The following is a 23,198-nucleotide window of genomic DNA, read 5'->3' as shown; positions in this document are numbered from 1 at the left end:
AAATAAAATATTGTTCATAAATCATTTTCATAAACTTAAACCTGTATAACTTTTTTTTGGTTTCACTTTTTAAACTTCTCTTACTTCAACAATAATCTGCTCCCAAGCTTCCAATTTTTATGACCGTTTTTTTGACCGTTTTTTTGACATGGACATTTTTGTCCACTATGGACCTAAGTGTAACTTTTTTTATTGATGCACAAGGGTTAAAAATAAATAGTAATTGAATTTAAGTTTGCGCTCTTTTGTTAACTATAACCGTATAGTAAAGTACAAGGAATCACTGTAGTTTAGAGACCATAAACTGAGATAGATTTTTATCCCTAAGAAAAATGTAATTATAATTTAATTTATTTAAAGAAAGAACAAGTTGTTCAGTAAACCACTGTTTAATTAAAATTCAAATGAAATAAAATTTATTTATGCTTGTTTTTTTCCCTCCAAAACCATACCGAAGCATCATGTCTGTGTACCGTTACACCCCTAACATAAACTCAATAAAACCTACAGCCCTGCATCGTGTGAGATGGTTCTAACCTTAGGATGCATTTCTAATTTATGGTCATATTTGGAGATTCAAATACGGCAATGTAAAGTAAAGAACGCTTATGAATTTAATATGGTCTAGGAACATTGTTTTATGATCAGCGCTCACACTTTTATTCTTCAGCTGACCATCTCAAACCCCTTTTTGAGGAAAACAATATAGGCAAGTTTGTAAAGATCATGTACCTTTTTGCACAGGACCAGCTGATGATCAAACAGGAAGAAGACTCTCTGCTGACTCCGACCATACGGCTGATAGATCCACGACATCTCACCCGTGTAGATCAGCTCTGAGCTTCGGTCCAGAATATCATCACCCTAACCAGAACAAAAACACTCAGGAGTCTGGGCACACAAACTGGGACTGGCAGTGGACAACCTAAAGGAGCTTTTATTCATGAAATATTTCTAAAGCTAAATTATTAAACAAACTAAAATAATCCAGGATAATAACAAATATGAGACATTATGTGGAGGATTTGAGAATAAACGTCAGTGTAAAGATCTTTCTTGCATGGTGTTCATGTTCAGATGTGCAAAGATACTTTAAACTAACTTAATCCAATTATGGACAGTGGTTCCACATAACAGAAACATGTTATCTCTACTCAAATACATAATGTATGATGAACTAAACTGAATTGAGTAAACTTACCATATCCAAATAACTTGACTTAATCAAGTTCATCGTAACTAAAGTATCTGAGTAAAGATAGCATGTTTCCATAATGTGGAAACACTGTCAATAAATGAATTGATTTATTTGAAGGTAAGATATTTTTTGATGCACCTGCTATTCATAACACATACTAAACAAGTTTAATATAGCTCTTATTGTTAGGAGTAAGCCAGACGATGGTTGTTACATCCATGGCATGCCTATTACTCTGCCTATCCAGCCCTGTGCAAAGCATGATGGGAAGTGGAAATCCTCTTCCTAGATTCTATAATAATACTTTAACACAACTAAAATCATTTATGTATCTTAACTCAAATGGATTAAGTAATGTGGTAGAAAATATTTGCGTTAGGTTAACTTGACTTAAGTAAACTGAACAAGCACCAAATGCTATTTTGACCTACTTAATTGACACATGTTCTTTCAAACTGAAAACATTTATATGAACCAAAGCATAACTGTTTCAAGTCAGTTTAACACAATGCAACTGTGTTTGAATGAGAAATCTACAATGGTGTTAAATTAAAATTAATTGTTTAAATAAAGTATCATAAAATCTTTTTTTTTGAGTGTGATATCAGAGTTCAATGTAATTAAATGTGTCTGAATGAATGTGGGCCAAAAACTGTATGTAAATACACAGATCTTGTTCAAACGCACCTCCCAGTCCAGCACCGAGGCCTGCCACTGAGCGATCTTGTCAATGTTCTCCAGTCTTCTTTTGCGCTCGTTGATTTGCTGAGTGACGTTCCTCATGACAGCGAGCGCTGCTGCCACATAACGGTAATCACTGCCAGAAAACACACCCACAGACTGTACATAAACACATATATATACAACACACTTATAGACAAACACAATCTGACTCAACTATTATGACAAACCTTTCACAATTTGATCTTAATCATTAATAAATGGTTTAGTTCTTCATGAGTTATACATTAACTCATAATTATCTGTGCATTAGTTAAGCATGAATTAATGTATATTTGTGCACCAGTATTGTAAAGTGTTACCTTTTCGGTGTCCATTTGACCATTTTAGTGTCCGTAATTATACATTTAAGTGCTGAGTAACATTAATTAACTACATGTACTTACTATATGGTTAGGGTTACTTGCATGTAATTATACATATGGTAATTATAATAGTAAGTACATGTAACATGTAACAAGGACACCTTGAAACAAAGTGTTACCATATTTTCACTATTAGGACATGAGACTGTAAATAAATTAACTTATTTGTTTATTGCTATGTTTTTTTTTGCCAAAAATACACAATGTTTTGTTTAGAGGAAAATAATGGGTGGAGGTTTTGCTGCTAAAGGAGGATCTAAAGTTATTTATGTTCAAGAGTTCACTTACTTATACTTACTTCAATATATATATATATATATATTAATAAAATGTGTAAAACACACAACCATGATTGTGTCATTAGTGTAGTCAGATTGCCTTTGTCTTTAATTGTGAGACAAATTTAGAGCACATTTTATGAGTAATCAATACTGAAATCTAATTATTTTCAAAGGGTTCACAAACTTAGTATCACCAGTGTTTATATATATCGTATATATAGTGTATATAGTCGTATATCTCCCTGGCTACAGATATCTGCTTGTTTGAATGTCTCTGTAACGTTCTGCTTCGGCCTGTACATCAGCTTCAGATCTCCAGACAGTGTTTTCTGTGGTTTGTGTTACCTGTGGTCTTGTGATGTGTACTTGAGCAGCTCGGCCAGCTGCAGTGGATACTTGCAGATCTTCTGCACCGGGGTGAGGAGGAAGCCGTCGATGGCGATGTCGATCATCTGCTGGAGCAGGCGACAGGCCTCGAAGAAGTGCTGATAGCGGCCGTCCTTCATCAGCTTGGAGAGCTCCATGCAGGCATCCAGGTGGTTGTTGCAGTACTCTGAATAGATCCAGAAACCGTCTTGCTGTATAGCAGACGGTCAGAACTTAATCAAACAAATGCATTTCAAGGTTTTCAGGAATCAGTTCAAACGTTTGAATAGCTGATACTCATCAATACACAACCATTATAGACTGTCTTGACATTTTCTAGATTTATTATGAAGGAGTTAGGTGCAGCTATAATTGGCTATAATATGTGTCCCTGCAGCACAAAAGCAGTCATGAGTAGCACAGGTATATTTGTAGCAAATCTAGAAAATTTCACGACAGTCTATAATGGTTAGATATTGATGTATTGTTGTATGGGTCAAAATTATACATTTTTCTTTTATGCCAAAAATCATTAGATAGATATTAAGTAAAGATCATGTTCCATGTAGATATTTTGTAAATTATACTCATCAATATCTAACCATTATAGACTGTCGTGAAATTTTCTAGATTTATTATGAAGGAGCTTGTAGGTGCAGCTATAATTGGCTATAATATAAAATAAGAAGTTTTTACATAGCCATAAGGCAATGTACTCACATGTTCCAGAAAACACGGTCCGATTTCACTAAGATGCGGCTCCTCGATGTTGTACTGTTTCTCCAAGTCCCGCACAAATCCCATTTGAAATCTGTAGATGTCCTCGATGTTTCCAAAAATCACTTTCAACTGGTCGTCACTGAACATGTCAATCCTCTTCCGACACTGCCTCAAGTATCCCTGCAGACAGAAACACCTTCGGTTCAGTCACGAACGTAATCTGCATGAATCACTTTGATTCCAGCCTTTGCTTTCTGTTCTTCCATTGAAAGTCCACTCCACTAACCATTCAACCTGCAAAGACTTCATGAAGACAATGCAAAAGAATTCCTTGAGTGATTCAAGTCTTCTGAAGAGACACGGTCACTTTATATGATGCACTGATTTCGTTTAGGTTTTTCACATAAACACTGATCAACGCACACAGAGCTCATCAAACATGGCAAACAGAAGATCAACCATGCTTGCTTAACGTGAGAACCAACGAGGTTTATTTTGCATGCCAAACAGTTACAGTTTGTTTACCATATCTGATGCGTTAATCAATTTTTATATGTGAAATAAAAGCCTTAAGTAAATGTTCATCATATAAATGTAGACAAAACAGCTAGATTAATAGGGATTTCTTAATCGGAGTGTCTATTTACACTAAGTGCAAACAGCCCGCCTTGTTGGCAGAGGCAATTCACACTAACTCCGCCCACCAACGTGTGATTGGGCTCGTCTTTATTACTAAAAAAGGCGCTTTTTTAACATCAGTTTTGGTGGTGTAGACATTAAGACATGTGCTTTTTGACGCAATCAACCCGAGCTCGAATCCACTTTGCCAAACTTTTTTTTCTCCCTTTTGAAATCTCATATCGCATCGGAAAGGCATTTATTTTCAATAAAAATGAAGGAAATAATCAAAAAGTTGAAAATAAAGTATTGGGTAGGGTTAGGGTAGGTGTAGGGAGGGCTTTATTATCCCAATAAGGTAGCATCCATTTAATAATCTGAATTAAAATGATAATTTACACTGAATACGTTATTATTGCGTACTGTTTTATAATGTACTACAACACTGAGGTGCAGATAATTGCCACTATTTGCAATAAGTAGTATAAATAACAGAAAATCTTGCTATTTTAACATAGTGTAAATATAATCTATAGTTAGCCTATTTGCACTTAGTGGAAATAGTATCTATCATTAAGAAAATATGCTATTTGCAATAAGTGTAAATAGCTGCTGCATTTCTTAATGAACTTTTTGAAATGTCAACATTCTGGGTGAAAGGTCTTTAAGTGGAGGGACAGAAATGTCTCAGGTTTCATTAAAAATATCTTCATTTGTGTACTGAAGACGCAAGTCCTATGGGTTTGGAACGACATGAGGGTGAGTCAGTGATGATGTGAATTTAGATTTTTCTGTAATCTCTCCAAGGCACCAAGCAATTGCACTCATCTGATGCTGTCAGCAGTACCTCACAGATGTCCTTCAGGTGCTTGATGTAGTGGCGCTCAGTACTCATGATCTCGTTGATAACATTGGCCCTCATCTGGTCTCGGTTCTGCAGCGGTTGGCCGATGCACAGACAGCCGTTGCTGGGGTCGGTGTGTCCGTTCTGCACCTCGCCGGCACCCTCAGATGATTCTGTGCCCACATTTTCCTGGTTAACCCACAGCTAACAGCAAAGAAACAAAGGCAGAGAGACACATTACATCTCCAAGCTGTGAGATTTGCAAAGGGGAACAGGTTTGAGCACTAATTCTCACTGGGGTGAAGATTTTTGCTGACAAAAGGTTGTTGGTTGTTTTTACTGAGAAGTCCATGCATTTAAAGATTCCATAGTCACAAAAATACTAGTTCATTTCTCTACAGACTTCCACCATCAGTTGTTCTTTAACCATGAGTGGACACATCTTATTCCAAACGAATGACGAGCTGCAGTCTTGCTCTCGTGGCCTTGGTAATAAGACAAAAAAATCTGCCTTTGGTGTGGGTTTCAGTTTATGGCTTCAGACAAGAATGCATTGTGCTGAAAGATGGCACGGAAGATATTTATATTAGGTGGGCATAACTACTATGTACTTACATTTAAATGATTAATTTGATACAATGAACTTATTGTGTGCATACATGCTTTTACATTGCACTTATGTTTTCAAAAAGGTAACACTTTATTTTAAGGTGTACAGAGTACTTTCCTAATTAATCACTTAGTAGTAGCTGTTGTACTACAAAACGCACTTACCATGTAACTAAGTTATGGAACGGCATGTAATTACAGTTAGTAATTATGTAGATATAATAGGCAGCTACTGTTACACATATGTATCAGACCGAGTCTGTTACACAGCTACTAGCACACTTAAGTACAATCTTGATACACTTTGTTTTAAGTAGCTTATGCCTGTGTAATATTATGTAATTGTAATGTAATTAGAAATTTATTAAATGTATTTTAGCTGTGTACTGGTGGTTTAAATCAAGCTAAGGTGCAGCTGGATAAGGTGTACAGTATAGATACACATGAAGTACACTTAAGTACAATCTTGATACACTTTAAGTAGCTTATGCCTGTGTACTTACATTTATAATTACATTTAAAGTCTGCAACACATATGTAACAATCTTTTGGTTACATAAGTAGCTGTGTAACAGACTCGGTCTGTAACATATGTGTAACAGTAGCTGCCTATTACATCTACATCATTACTAACTGTAATTACAAGCTGTTCCATAACTTTTACATTGCCAGCATTACATTGTACATTCAGATTCATGTAAGTACAACGGCTACTACTAAGTACTTAACTAGGTAATTACTCTGTATTATGGACACCTTAAAATAAAGTGTTACCTTAAAAATACCTGCATGTAATTACATCTGTAATTAATTTCTGTAATTCCCTTTCAGCTTAACCCACCATTAAACCTACCCAAACCACCAAACCTGTCCCTATACTAACCTTACCTGTATATGAACACAAATTAACACAAGTTTGTACTTATTTTTTGATGTAAGTGCATAGTAAGGCCACCTAATATAAACTGGGGCCGAAGATACTTCTGAAGTGGCATATATGCAGACTTTCCATGTTTTACTGGGGAACAGAAATCTAATGGTGGCATACATCTATTTAAATAGGAATCTCAATCTTTTGGAAACTATGAATCATCACAATCTTGAATGTTACATTATGAGATGATGTCTTCTGGGCTGCTTCCATGACGGGTCAGTACCAGTATATTTTGTACATCACATGCTCTCTGTAGGTCTATGTTATGGAAAAAAAGGGTGAGGTTTTCAATTTTGTTTTTAAATACACTGAGGAAATAGAAAAAAACATGCACTTGTAACTTCGATATTATTGTAGAGTAAATAAAAAAAAAAAAATACTGTGGTACTTTATTTGTTAGTTCAAATAAGTAAAAAAAACCCCTGTGAAACAGAGTAGAAAAACATGTATGAAACTTGTATGATAGCGTTGTGCTTTCATTTATGTTCGTTAGGAACCATGTTTTTGGTGTAAAAAAAAAGTAAAAAAAAAAATGATAAATGAAAACGTTTCTGTGTTTGGAAACCAATTGGAAACACTGGAAAAAAAAGACTTCATTGTTTTAAATGTATGATGGAGGAAAAAACACCAACATTTTATTGATTTCTGATGTGTGTTTGGGTCTTGAGGGGTCTAGTCTTGGCCTGGGCTTGGAGGGTCCGGTCTTAACTCAAGTGAGGGCATAAAAGTTCACTCTCAGTAATTCTCCATTCATAAGTCACCATTGCATTTCAACTCTTTCCCGTCAGGAACATTTTCTTGAGCGTCAAAAACCACGTTCCTTGATCAACAGACAACTTAACACAGACCAACAGCTTTGAAATTCCATCTAGAATTATTACACACACTCACTGCTAATTAAAATCTAGGCATCTACAGAGATGCAAACACAAAATGGGATGCTGCCCGACGAAAACGAGAAGTTGGTTCTGAATGCAAAGCAGATACTACAGTATTACTAACATCTATTTCAACATTCGGAGGCTATTACAAAACACATCCAAAGCAGCGCATGTAATGAAGAAACATCGGATGCTCATCTATTTGAAAAGCTAAGAAGCGCACTAGGAGCGTGATTTCAGTTGGATGCTTTAAATGCTTTGTGAGACGGCTGTGTTGACAAAATCAGCAGCACTTGATGAGATTTGAGGAGCTGGGGACGCACCTTTGCTGTTGTGTTATGGAACCTTGGAGTTGCTATAGGGTTGATATAGAAAACTGGTTTTGTGTAAGGTTGAGGAGGGTGGGGATCAACCTTTGGAAAGAATGACAGAAATACACTTGGTTTTAATTTGCTCTTGCTGTGGAAGAATAGAAATGGAACAGAGATGGAAGAGGCTTGGCAACACTGATTCAACAGTGACTGCGCTCATTTCCAGATGGACGCATCTAATCCGTGTCCATTTCTTCACTTGAGACCATGAGCCGCATCACAATTCAATAATACGATCTAGGGGCTTATCTGATGAGATGAGAGAGTGGATCAAAGACGTACCCTCACGAAGCTGGCGGGGAACCAACCCTCCTCGTCATCCATCTGACCCCACCACCAGTCTTTATTGGAGGCGTCCAGGACCTTGATGACGTCTCCAGCCTTGAAGGCCAGCTCCCTCTCGGCCATCGTCACGTGATCCCATACCGCCTCGGCGCTGACCACTGAACCCCCGCTGATCAACTGCAGAACAATACAGTGAGTCTGATGGAGAAACGTCATTCTTTCACACACATTTACCCCGTCTGCTATTGGTCAGAAAACATTTGTGACCCATGCTGGCAAAATGAGTCGGAATGAGCTAATTTTCAAAAAGGAGTTCTTAATCGGCTTTATAATTGGCTTTTTATTGTTGTTCTTTTATTGTTATATCGCATGACTTGTTGGAATCAGACAGACTGAGCTACAGCCGTTTGAAAGCGACAGAGTCAGCAGAGCTGATTTTGAGGAAAATCGAGTTAAAGTTTTCTGGAGATCACCGAGCAATAGGGATGTAACGATGAACCGCGAGCCGGTTGAAAATCGATTCAAATGTGTGACGATTCAAATCAGTTGAGATGCCAAACAAATCAAGAAGTAGAGTTTATATGAATGCATCTCTGAGGAGAACTGACTGTCTTTAGAAAAGTTTACGTGGTATTTTCATTTCATCTTGCCTCTGAACGATGCATATTAAAGTAGTGCTTATAAGTGCAGCTCCGCTTTGTTTACAGCAGTAACCCAGGAAACACTGTATCATTGCTGTTCATAAGCGCTTTGTTTACAGCAGTAACCAAGGAAACACTGTATCATTGCTGTTCATTAGCACTTTGTTTACAGCAGTAACCAAGGAAACACTGTATCATTGCTGTTCATTAGCACTTTGTTTACAGCAGTAACCAAGGAAACACTGTATCATTGCTGTTCATAAGCGCTTTGTTTACAGCAGTAACCAAGGAAACACTGTATCATTGCTGTTCATAAGCACCACCTGCTGGCAGAGAGTGAGTCTGTGTCTCATTCAGCTTGTCTGCTGTTTCCTTCAGATGTTTTATGTAGTAAAGTTTGCTTATTTGATTTGGGATTTGTTTTAAAATTTCAATTTAGTTTTGTTATATTTCAATTTCACAAAGAAACGTGCACAATAGCCTAATCAAACGACACATTTTCATTTACTGTATAATGTCTTCGATCTCATTTTATTAAAAATTAATCGTGAGAAAATCGAATCGTGAAATCAAAATCGTGAATCGAGTCGAATTGTGAGTTGAGTGAATCGTTAAATCCCTACCTAGCAAAGTTGCATATTTTCCTCCAATTCTTTTCTTAATAGCCTAATAATTATTATATTATTAATCACAATATAGCTATTTTTTTATTTTATCTTTGTTATTAAAAATAAGAACAAAGATGCAAATAAACAGTAGTTTAATCAAGAGCAGCGAATGATTCTGTCTTTTCTTTTAATATTTGATTAACATTGAGACAGATCCATATTGAGACCAACTCTAATGCATGGATCAAATATAATGTTGCACACCAGATTTTTCCCCAATCATTAACTAAACGTTCATGTAAAACATAACAGATTATGTTGATGTGAATCTCGTCAAGACATATTTCTCAATAATGTACTTTATAGGGCGATCGTGTGACTTACATGTATGCATGCGCTTTGCAAATGTCAGTCAGCGTGATCATTTTGTTTTCATCAGTATGGGTCTAAAAATCATATTTCACTGGTTTGGACTCATGTCAGAATTCGATATGAATATTCACAAAGCTGGAGTGCTGAAACAATATAGCTTGAGAAGCAGCAGCAGCAGAGAAAGAGATACTCCTCTCGGAAAACACACAAATAAAGATGATTTCAGGTGTTTAATTACTATTTGGACCATTGGGATCGCTAGAAGAGGGCTTAATGAGCTCATTTTTGTGAAAACCTCAAATTCAACCAAAACTGACATTTTTCACTTCTTTTGTCTGTAGCTCAAAATTAGACTGCGTGCATTCACACTCATTTTGCCAGAACGGCTCACAAATGACTGGCTCAACACAGGCACTGTTCAAGATGCTCACACAGCTCAGCCTTTGAAAGAGAGTCAGTGTTCGTCTTTATATGTATCTGCAGCCTGCACATAAAGCTGTAATAGGAGAAATAATTTCCTATAGCGTCGATCACCTTTAATAAACTCTTTAATCTCAATTCTGGTCTTGCACTGAAAGAAAAGAATGAGCAAAATATTACCTACTGTAGGGCTACTGTAAGTTTTTCACCCTCAAGGTACACCTCTGTGCCTTATCTACCCTACAGAGATTCTTATAGTCCCACATTACCTTAAAGCTGCCTAACGCAGGATTTTCAGTAACTGTTTGTAACACAGAGGTCAAACTTAGCCCCTCCTTGTGGGCGGGCTCAACACTGCCAGAAGCCACGCCCCCTGGTCCTGACATGATATTAGTTGTCAGAACACAAACAGCAAAGCATCACATGAGACAGCAACTCAAGAGCGAACTACCTGCTGGAAGATGAGTGATGTGGTGTTCTGCAAATCTTTTTTTTTTTTTCAAATATTGTTTATCATAAATAAATGGCCTTTTTTACAGCAATAAACAGCAGACACAAACACCACCACACATTCTGCTGGATCATACATAATGATAGAGAGGGATCATTTTTGTATGATTTTATACTTTTTTTGGGGGGGGGGGGATCCTGCGCAGTGCACCTTTAAAGTATATAATATGCACTTTTGAGGAGTAGATAAAGCACAAAGGTGTTATTTGAGCGTAGCGTTGCAGCGAAAAGCTAAAGATAGACTTTGTGAGGATCCACAGCGCTGTGTCCCTTATTTAAAACTCATAATGCAAATAACTAATTGTGAAAGGTGTTGATTCTGCAGCATTATATTTTCATCCATTTCTACTGTGTCAGAGGTTTCTATTTATAACGTGTTTTTGCAGATTTGTGTGCAAGTCACATGTTAATGAGATCAGCCTCAGATAAGGGCAGGCAATACTGCTGCAATAAATAGCTATATACAAAAGAAGAAAATACAAATGCAGCTAAAATCATACTGTTGTGTTGTGGGACCCAGAACGGTCGTCCTTTGTTGTTGTCTTTGGTCGTCCTCACAGGGATTAGAGAAAGAGAAACTGAATTATGGTTGGAGGAGGATGCTGGAGGAGTTTGTCACAGAAGAGACTGTTTATAAACTCCTATTAAATGACTGACAGGATTGGATGAACAGGCTCCTCCAGAAATTATGCTTATTTCAATATCTTTCATTTAATTTTCACAGGCCCTGTGACTATAAATGTCATATAATCAAACAGATGAATCATAGAACCAAACAAAGAACCATAAGATAACCATGTGTTCCTGCAGTGATTCACAGGCTTATTTATAATCGAGCAATACAACCATTTCTAGTCCTTCTCCTAAAAACCATGGTCACACTAGACTTTAAGCATTAGAACTTTATACGGATATAATATGACACCACACTCTCTAACGTCTTTAAAAAAATAATAATTCTACATATAATACATCTAAAATGTAAAAATATAATCTACCTCACTTTACTGCAATGGTGCAATCCTGCAGATTTAATATTTGTGTTCCTTTAATTCAGCTAAGAAGCCACGGCAATCTTGCAGGTCAGAGTTTACCATATTTAAACCATGGAAATTCGCCTGAGCTTGAGGTCCTGTCTCTTGCATTCACATGTGTATGAATGAAATGTAGTGTGACCAGCCCTTAAGACTCACTTACTATTTTCACCACCTCATCAACCATTTCCAAGTGTTTTTTTTTTTTACTTGTATAGTGTAGTGCTTCTGTTTTTAAGAAAATGAAAGCCAAAGGTGGCCGTGGCATCAGACAAAAAACAAAACAAAAACTGGCATGGGAACTAGACCTCCATCTTGAGTCTGTCAAGATCTCTTTAACACAGATTGCTTGGATTTCTTTCCTAAATCGAGACACTCGTATGATATAAGGTAGCCATGATTTTCCCAACTACGACATGTTCCTGGATCAACATTGTTGTCCAAAACATAGACCTAAACCTATTTATCCCTAAATTCAGAGGGAAATGATGATTGAATAACAAGGGTGTAGATCTCAGGGTTGTCAGGCTAAAACTGGCATTTCCTGTAAACTTGTCCCTCAATTCTGATTGGTTGATTGGAATGTTGTTGCAGGATCAACAAGGATGTTGTTGCAGGAACATTTTGCACTTGGTGAAATCGCGATCACATGTGATATACAGTGGTGTGAAAAAGTGTTGCCCCCTTCCTGATTTATTTTATTTTTTGCATGTTTGTCACACTTTAATGTTTCAGATCATCAAACAAATTTAAATATTAATCAAAGATAACAAGTAAACACAACATGCAATTTTTAAATGAAGGTTTTTTTTATGAAGGGAAAACAAAATCCAAACCTGAGTTCAGTTTCTCTAGCCACACCCAGGCCTGATTACTGCCACACCTGTTCACAATCAAGAAATCACTTAATTAGGACCTGCCTGATGTGAAGTAGACCAAAAGATCCTCAAAAGCTACACATCATGTTGAGATCCAAAGAAATTCAGGAACAAAAGAGAAAGAAAGTAATTGAGCTCTATCAGTCTGGAAAAGGTTATAAAGCCATTTCTAAAGCTTTGGGACTCCAGCGAACCACAATGAGAGCCATTATCCACAAATGGCGAAAACATGGAACAGTGGTGAACCTTCCCAGGAGCGGCCGGCCGACCAAAATTACCCCAAGAGTGCAGCGATGACTCATCCAAGAGGTCACAAAAGACCGCACAACAACATCTAAAGAACTGCAGGCCTCACTTGCCTCAGTTAAGGTCAGTGTTCATGACTCCACCATAAGAAAGAGACTGGGCAAAAATGGCCTGCATGGCAGAGTTCCAAGACGAAAACCGCTGCTGAGCAAAAAGAACATAAAGACTCGTCTCAGTTTTGCCAGAAATCATCTTGATTATCCCAAAGACTTTTGGGAAAAAGTTGAAATTTTTGGAAGGTGTGTGTCCCATTACATCTGGCGTAAAAGTAACACAGCATTTCAGAAAAAGATCATCATAGCAACAGTAAAATATGGTGGTGGTAGTGTGATGGTCTGGGGCTGTTTTGCTGCTTCAGGACCTGGAAGATTTGCTGTGATAAATGAAACCATGAATTCAGCTGTCTACCAAAAAATCCTGAAGGACAATGTCCGGCCATCTGTTCGTGACCTCAAGCTGAAGAGAACTTGGGTTCTGCAGCAGGATAATGATCCAAAACACACCAGCAAATCCACCTCTGAATGGATGAAGGAAAACAAAATGAAGACTTTGGAGTGGCCTAGTCAAAGTCCTGACCTGAATCCTATTGAGATGCTGTGGCATGACCTTAAAAAGGCGGTTCATGCTCGAAATCCCTCCAATGTGGCTGAATTACAACAATTCTGCCAAGATGAGTGGCCAAAATTCCTCCACAGCGCTGTAACAGACTCATTGCAAGTTATCACAAACGCTTGATTGCAGTTGTTGCTGCTAAGAGTGGCCCAACCAGTTATTAGGTTTAGGGGGCAAGCACTTTTTCACACAGGGCCATGTGGGTTTGGATTTAGCTTTCCCTTCATAATAAAAAACTTCATTCAAAAACTGCATGTTGTGTTTACTTGTGTTATCTTTGATTAATATTTAAATTTGTTTAATGATCTGAAACATTAAAGTGTGACAAACATGCAAAAAAATAAAAAATCAGGAAGGGGGCCAATACTTTTTCTCACCACTGTAAACAGTGAAACACTAAGCAAGAAGCTTCCTGATTGGCTGTTTGTGCAGTATATGCTCCTCTGAGAGTGTCGTCTTCAGCATGCGTGAATGAGAGCTCTCTGAACTCTCCAACCGCAAACACACAAGCTTTCTCTAGCTGAGACTGCAGACTTCACATGCTGAAGATACCACCAGGACATAACTACAACAAGATCACAAACACAGCCTCCTTTTCCACCATTCCTTTGCTTCATATTTTGAGAAGCCTACATATCACCATCATTTTCTGGATGATTAGTGCCAAGAAATATCCTCTCGAGCACCCTCAGAAAGTTCTGTGAATGTAAATTGTTAAAAATGCAGAACTACTGTGTACAGATCATAATATTAAGACACCTTGAAGTCATCTCTCATTACAGACTCATAGGGTTCTGTGAAGGTAATGGAATTATCGTTACATAATCGACCGCTGTTCCCCTCATGTTTCTGCATACCGTACGCCTTGAGATGAACGCATTCGACTTGGCAGCAAGTGCGTATGAAAACACAAAGATGTCAAAACTCAAAAGAAGAACGAGTAACATGTCCTCTATGTGTCATTTCACATCAATGTGCTCTTCTTACAGTCAGATTCATGGGACTTTCTTATCTTTTCAGAAGAGATATGCCTTGTTAATAATACTAAAGCTGACTAAAGTGGACTTCTAAAGGGAAACACTGTTTTAACATCAAATTAGAATGAAAATAAGGAATGTATAATATCTGTAGGGGCAACATTGGAAGAAATTTGCTCTGAGAATCACATTTGACCAAATACACCAGCATCCTCACTGAAAGATATTACGTAACAGACTTGAGTCATGAGAGTGAGGGCCAATCAAACACACAAACACATCCTCCTCAACATCTGAAACATATGATGTGCCTTCAGAAGCATACGGCTGAGAATCAACCATCCAGACTCTAATTAAACCCAAGCACAGTTTGGAAATCAGCTCTTATGACTGTGATGTCAAGCTTTTCTCAGTAAAGATGTGGAATTTGACAATTCTCAACTTGCCACACCATGTGTGCCGGCATGTGATCAAACACACCATATTAATGAATTTACCTTTCTCTAAATACAGAATGACATCCGAGCATAGATGCATCACCTTTCGATTCGAATCTTACATTTTGGAAGCACTCGGATCTAAAAGAGCATTGCATTTTGTATAGACACACAGATGCACGGTATTTTGTATCATTTTACATTCATAAACTGTTCATACTTATCTTAACAGACGGTTTTGATCGCAATTATTGTGATTGTAGCACAATTCTAGTCTTATTACATGCCATATGATATTTTATGCATTCAGAGCATTGTGCATGAATATTAATTCACCAGCATTTTTAAATGGACGTTCATAAATCATCCGTACAATACATACAAACAAACACACAAATGTCATGCACTCAAAATGCCGTGGAATAATTCTACAAATCAGCTTATATAATGCAATTGCACTGAAAGATGACGGCGGAGAACACGCACACGCACACAAACACTTGGAAATGTAAGTGTGGGATATATTTTACCATATCGGTCGCAGTAAAGAGCAGAATCACAGATACGAACAGCCTCAGATGTTTCCAAAACGAGCAACAATCACAGATGTTTGCGCGTGTTCGCCTGTGTGTCAGTCATACTGAGGACCCTTCAGCTGGAGCCCATGAACAAGATGAGAATCACGTTGACCAGCAGCAGAAAGGCGATAACAGTGAACACCGCCACCGTCTGCACGTCCAAGGTCATGCTGCAGTGCTGCTGTCAAACCTGCGATCGGCACAGTTATCAATGCATGCATAAAACACGACACCCCGGCTGCGTCTCAAACCCTAGCGAGCTGCCTACCGCGCGCACCTGTGATGCCCCGTGAGGCTGTGTTGCTAGGCAGCTCGCTGGGTCTTGAGATACAGCTCCGTAAGACAAGACACGCAGAAATATGCCTCATCCTCACCATCACCTTCATCTTCATCAGAAGAGCGCGAGGTGAATCGCTATTCAGAGCGCTTGTTCTACAGTGCAATGACGCGCAGCTGCGCTCCCCAATCAGAGCCGGCCTGCGTGATGTTCATCCCTCACCATGGAAACACTATCATTAACATTAACAAACATCCCCACTCTGTTATATAAGAGCCAACGACACAGTTAGTCAATGTGCATGAACTGTGTCATCTTTACAGTAATGCCCTGCCATTCATATTTCAATCATCGTTGACTACTGTACACCGGCTTATTAACGAAGAAGAATGAAGGATAAAGCCAGGCTGCTCAAAGCCATCCAGGTGCAAAACAGTTTCACAAGGAATTAAACATATGACCTGAACAACATCCAGGACAGAAAGCATTTTTATTTTTTTCATTTCAATTAGTCTACTTTCCTGTAGCATCTCATAATCAAGATACATCTTTTTTATCATAAAAATTCTTAACGTAGGCCTGTCTCATAATATTCTTGTAATTAATACTTATGCATTGCACGATCACATTTACCATTGTTTGGTGAATGTTTGCAGGTGAAATTCAGTCATTTCAATAGCAATCCACTCAATTGGACCTATTTTTGTAGGACAACCAAGTTTGCATCATCCTGCCCTGATGAAAAAACAATATTAACCATCACAGAAATAATAATGGTTTCCACTACAAATACCATTACAAACACTACAAACCATCAACTTTTAACTATTGAAACCATTAAAAATAGTTTCCTGTAGTGTGTTTTGAGACTTATTGCATTAGGATTTAGTGCTTTTAACAAAAGCCGCCAATAAAAGGTGACAAATTACCAAGAGACTCAAGGGGACCAATACAGTTTCCATTAAAACCAATGCAAATCCCATTATAACCAGTAAAACCATTACAAATGTTAGGATGGTGTCTATTGTTTTTCAGCAGGGTGGTTTCCTCAATTTTTTTTCCATTGGCTTTCGTGATTATTATTGCAGAAAATCAGCTCTGTGACCAACACAAGTTTATGATTCTGACACGTTTTGTTCATCATGATAACCTTCACATATAAACAGAACCTTTATGAATTTTGAAGCCTAAATACAATCGACAGAAGTAAAAGCTAAACGTATAACTGAACTACACCAGGGTCACCACCATTAAGTTTAAACAATGCTTTCAGTCTTTATTTTAAAACATTTTCCCTGAAGATCTGAGTAAGAATAGTTTGCAGGAGTGTGATTATTAACTGTGCAAGCGTCAAGTGAAGTGAGTCAGCAATCACCTTTTTCAAGATAACATCAGAAGGCGGATGAAGTACATTTATGATGTAAAAAACATGCATGTTTTTCACATGCAAGAAGGAAATTAATGGTCTATTTTTGATAGTCCTTTGGTCTGACTATATATATTTTTCAGTGTGAGGGCAACTCCGGCTACATGGTTGATATAACTTTTTTAATGTAGAATTTTTCATGTAAATATCTTAAGCTTGTCTTCACCACAGACCTTATTTCAGGCATTTGACCAAAAATCCATTAAAAAACCCACTGACATTGCAACGATGTAGCCGGTAAGTCGTTTACATTCAGTGCATGATGTGATCGTGCTGATGAATTTAAATCTGCTTTCACTCACTGCGGGAAAGTTCATGCTTGACATTTACACACATAAGGCTCTGCACAGATTTTGAGTCCAAATCAACTCCAACTTAAACAAATGCCCTTATAGTACAAGGCTTAAATTAAAGACAGAAAAATAATATTAATTTGCCATGGGTTAAATAACCTTACGCTTTCACATCATGACAATATCTAAATGTTCAGAAAATTATCCCTTTCACTGAGTTTGAGTAATACTTTAAATGTAATTGTCTATAACCAAGTAACAATCAAGATGCACAATGGATTTCAAGACCTTCCTCTTTTTAATACTGGGGGTTTATAAACTCATGTTCATAGACAAGAAATAATAGTCTAAAAAAACTATTCACACATCTTACAGTACGTCTTTACACAAAACTAACTGAATGTGTTCAGACATTTTTTTTCACAGTATAGCAGAAGGCAAACAATCCTTGTGTGTCTTGAGATTATTCTTATGAAATGTCTGAGGTATTGAAAGAGCTTTTCTCTTGTGATGCAGAACAGACAGTTACATAACGCTGACACTGATTCCCATACGGCTCGATTCCACCCATCCTGACATTTACACTACAAAGGTCATATCTGAAATTCAAACAGACACAAACAGTTTCATGAATACAAAGCCAGAGTTTGTCAGAATTATGTATGATTTAAGGAGCTACACGCATTATTCTACACAGACACAGTGTCTCTATTGGCAATTTAAAGAAATACATTAACCATTGTGAAGTCAACCTGAAGATCTCAGCATTAATTGTTTTGTTTTGGGGAGGGAATGATGTGTCTCTTACTTTATCATTTACATATAACGCAAGCTTGGGAACACAGTTTTACCACAATCAATCACTGTTTGGGGATAACATTGAAATACATATGTAGTGCTGTACAATATTTTTAATGAAATTAATTAATTTAGTAAAGAAATTCAAATCAAGTCATTTAAGAATGCATCATATAGCACTTGCGCATCGTTGCTCTTTTGTTGATTTTGATTGCTTCCATTGTCCTCATCTGCTAAATGACTAAATGTAAATGTAAATATAGTATTTTTTATGATACAGTGGGTCTTTGCTCATGTTGGCCAAATGGTTAAACATGGGACATACTTGGAGACGTTACTGTTCATTAAAAGATATTACTGCTGGTGTTACATGTTCTTCTTGTCTTGCTGGGACTTTTGTATTACTGCCTGTCCCCTGTGCTATTTTGTAGTCTTGTTGATTCGTCTTCACTATTTCCTCAGTTGTGTCAAGTACAGGCGTCACACCAGAGGACATTTTCTGTCACACCAAAGGATGTTTAAGCATTTTGTGTCAATTAATAACCTTGCAATTCCTAGCTAACCTGTCATTAGCGGTTAGCAAGACACATTTGCATAATTTTCCATGATTATCCAGTTTAACATGCAGTTTTTAATGAAAAACATATATAATTTAGGGGTGTCACGCCAAAGGACAACAAAACGTAACACTTTTGTAGTGGTTCCAAAAAACGTTAAATATTTGAACAATTCTTAGACAAAACTGACCATGTGCTCATGTCATGGGCTTCACAGGGGGCTTCAGTAACACGACCATGAATGGGGTTCTTCAACCAATAAAAGTTTTCTCTGGAATTAGCCGATTTCAAATCAAGATATGGTGTCACACCAGAGGACATGGTTTTCAGAGACAAAATGTATCAAGTTCCTACACTTTCAGAAATATATGGATGAAAAAAAAATGATTACCATTTACTAAAATAGACACTTGTACAATTATGCCGGAGGTATTTATTAACATTTTATGCTTTTCTTTTTCATTTATAAAAGTTGTCATTTATTGAACCATGCTTGAGACAGTCACACCGTAAGACAATTTTGACATTTGGCTCAAAAAAAAATAAAAAAATCAAATAACACTGCAGCTTTTATAACAACAGGGTTTAAGCATTTACTGCATTTTAAATAATGACAATATTAATTATATTAATTTTTATCTTGTAGGACAGTGAAAATGCCATGTCACGTCAACAACCCATATATATATATATTGTGACGAGCGTCCCGAGCACTCATCAGCGTTGCCCTGGAGAAAGAAGCGAGACACCTGCACTCGCTCATCACGGCTGGATCGGCCACACCTGTGGCCCATTTGCCCGCGGCCATATAAGCCGTGGGAGACTGTCACAAGAAGAGCCTGGTCTCCAAGAAGCTGAAGATTTAATGTGCTACCTCTCTTATCTTTTCCAGATACCAGCGTGTGACCGATCCAGTCCTGCCACCAGCACAGCACCGATGCACCGCCCAAAGGGAAAAACCACGCACGGAGAGCACCGCACCACTTCAGCGAGCCACACTCCACTCAGCACCCTCTTTTATTAATAAATCCACCCTCTGGGGTATTTATTTGAGCTCTCCTTGTCACGTGATTCTTCCACCCCGTCACAATATATATATATATATATATATATATATATATAACTATTAAAAGTTTATGAGAATAGAGCAGACGACTAAACTGCAGCAACAGAACGATATCATACATCGGTGTGGATGATAATTTAGTTCTATTTAACACTCTTGATGTGAACGGATCTTTAGTCATACATTTTAAGGAAACAACAGCAGATGGGACAAAATGTTGACGAACACAGGAAAACAATGACTCTTCCTGTCTGAGAGCTTGTGCGTAACAGCAGCTGCTCACTTCTTGTCCAATCACATTCAATGCTGACCACCCTAACAAACAAGACCACTGCTCTATAGTAAAGATACTGCCCAGGAGACAGAGGCCATGATAAAAGAAGCTTTATATCTTCTTCTCACATGCCTCAAATGTTTGTCCTAAAATCCCTTAAGAGAAAATTTAGCAATTTAGATTAATTGTTTAAGGTCATATTGAGCATCAGCCCTATCCAGCATCCATATGAGAATAAGAAAATGTTTCTGTTCTGATATAAGACACAAATCCCTCATGCAGCACTGGTGGATGACAAACAGTCTGTTTAAACCTGTCATGCCCCGCATGGTTTGACGTCTGATAAGTCTGATTCTCCTTGATAACAACCCATCATCATCATCATCAGCAGCATGAATAATACATTCCTCAAAACACAGGGTCAAGGAATATTTCCTTGAACTATTGCATTAAACGCCTATAGTGCGTGGCCTTGCAAACATAAACTGTGCTAATTGCACTGCAATTACAATTGATCATGAATTATGCATATATTCATCGTTTTGAAAGCCAATGGTGATACATTATGCTCCTGCCATTGCAATTAAATCACCATTAACCGTTCGTCTATATCAAACATAATCACACATCATCTGTACAATCTTCTTAATTGTAAGTCTGTGGGTTTCTGAAGCTTCTGAAGGAGTTCAAAATGAAGTAAAACAAACAACACATTAACACAAAAGGTATCAAACTCTAAATGCATGTACATTAATGTGGTTAAGCTGCGATACATCTATGACATTTTATCAATGTGGTAACAATAGTGTCTAATTTGTATAAAACGTTTGGCTATTAGAGAAGCTATTATGATTTCTTCACACATTGCAGTGCTGAGAATATTCATCAGTGAAGTACCAAAGTCTTGCATGAGAGGTGTAAAGGATTATAGAATCTGAATGTGAAACTAGACTTTTACCACATGGATGAGGAAAGAACCACTCCTCTCCAAAATTAATCTCTGATTCCCAGCATGCTTTGCATGACTTGATGACTCATTTCTTTAAATGTACCCATTACATAATGCAAGCGAGGAAACAGTTTTAATAGCGATGCCAAATTAACTGAAAGCGATCCTCAGGGAACATGAGCTTAAGCTGACAGCGTCTGCGCTCACCGACAAACCATCAGACCTTCATTCAGAAGTGAAGCGTTTCCCTCATTTACACATCCACCGCTAGATGCCTGAACCAGACACTAATCCATGAGACTCACATCTAGTGTGCAGGAGCAAACGGAACAAGAATTAATTTTAATTTTTTTTGGTGTTGAATTTTATTTTATGAATAATAATCAGTTTCTAGATCGGTTTCTTGAAGTATTACAGTATCATATAGTTGCCCATTCTTGCGTTCTGAGGGTTACGTACACAGCTGACTTCATAGCAGCACCGTGAAAACAGTGATTATTCACCACTGCCAAGATGAGTTCTTAAGAAAACATAATAAAGAAAAAGAAAAAAATCAGTGCTACATGACTAGAGAAAACAGAGAACGAGGGCCGTGAAAACTTCAGCACCATAATGCACTGGGCTCAATCTGTGAGCAGGGATACACAAATGTGAAAGCATGATCTGTAGTTTTAACAAAAGCCCTGGAGCTGTCAAAAGTAAAACAAAAACATGTCATCTTGCAGACTTTTGCTGAGAAATAAACCAGGATATCTCAGCGCAGGTAAAAGTGCCAGAGCACACATTTACACGTACTATACTGACACTAAAACAATACGAAGCTGGTTAAAATAGCTGAAGTTACCAATTAATAGGATAGTTTGTTTGCAGGACAAATGAACAGTACTATACTGAATATAAACCGAACAGACCACTCAGATCATTAGGATCGAGTCAGTTAGAAATACCAAGGGTTCACACAAAACAAGGGGAGTCTGCGTTTAGCTATTATGTGGCCCGCAGTTGGAACCAGCTTCCAGAAGAGATCAGATGTGCTAAAACATTAGCCACATTTAAATCAAGACTCAAAACTCATCTGTTTAACTGTGCATTTGTTGAATGAGCACTGTGCTGTATGTCCGAACTGACTGCAATACATTTTATGTATAATCATTTTCTTTAAATTTATTTTAAATCAATTTCTATATCATTTTAAAATTCCTTGTTTTTATTTTTATTTCCATGTTTTTATTGATTTTTAATGTCTATTTCACTTTCTTTTATGTAAAGCACTTTGAATTACCTCTGTGTATGAAATGTGCTATATAAATAAACTTGCCTTGCCTTACTACAAAAACACTTCAGCTACTATTAAAACAAGTTTAACTAATCATTCAGAAATATTGAATTTAGGACTGAGATTTGAGGACTGAGCTGCTTATAACCAACAATTACTGAAGGAGATTAAAGGGGTGGCCTATAGGCTTTTTTTTGAAGGCTTGAATGTGTTTATGTATGTGTTCCTGGTTCGTTTTTATTTTTAAAATTGCATTATTTTTCACATATTTTAAAGCTTTGGTACTAAAGTTTACTACAGTCCTCGAAGAGGTTGTTTGATTACAGACTGCAGATCTATAGTGAACGTTAGGCTACTGACTGCATAGCACTGTTAGTTTTGTCTTTGTCGAAAGAGTGTAGCCAAATATCTTTTGTCGGGACTGCGAAGAAAACACAGAAACACATTTAGCATGCCTGTAGCTAAACAAGCATTACATCTATACTTTATATGGTTACACTTTACAATAAGGTGTCATTTATTAACATTAGCTAATGTATTAACTAACATGAACAAACAATGAACTGCATTTATTACACTATTTATTAATCTTTGTTAATATTAGTTAATGAAAATACAGTCGTTCATTGTTTGTTCATGTTAGTTCACAGTGCATTAACTAATGTTAACAAACACAACTTGTGATTTTAATAATGC

The 23,198-nt window shown here is 37.3% G+C and overlaps 1 protein-coding gene across 3 annotated transcripts in view; it reads right to left on the bottom strand.

Annotated features, from left to right (window-relative positions):
* LOC306853641 (rho guanine nucleotide exchange factor 9-like) overlaps positions 1–23,198 on the bottom strand; it is a 48,454-nt gene that overhangs the window by 18,545 nt on the left and 6,711 nt on the right. For 2 of the 3 annotated variants that reach the window (XM_079391198.1, XM_079391197.1), the window contains 7 exons: positions 8,211–8,390; positions 7,881–7,970; positions 5,137–5,337; positions 3,672–3,851; positions 2,931–3,163; positions 1,886–2,015; positions 733–864 (listed from right to left, as the gene is read on the bottom strand). In XM_079391198.1, the coding sequence (XP_079247324.1) occupies positions 733–864; positions 1,886–2,015; positions 2,931–3,163; positions 3,672–3,851; positions 5,137–5,337; positions 7,881–7,970; positions 8,211–8,390 (1,146 nt within the window). The remainder of the gene's footprint in view (positions 1–732; positions 865–1,885; positions 2,016–2,930; positions 3,164–3,671; positions 3,852–5,136; positions 5,338–7,880; positions 7,971–8,210; positions 8,391–23,198) is intronic. The other variant, XM_079391196.1, reaches the window with a different exon arrangement.

This window comes from Barbus barbus (assembly GCF_936440315.1).
Source record: "Barbus barbus genome assembly, chromosome: 33".
NCBI classification, from domain to species: Eukaryota; Metazoa; Chordata; class Actinopteri; order Cypriniformes; family Cyprinidae; genus Barbus; species Barbus barbus.
This window is presented reverse-complemented; position numbering and strand designations above follow the sequence as displayed.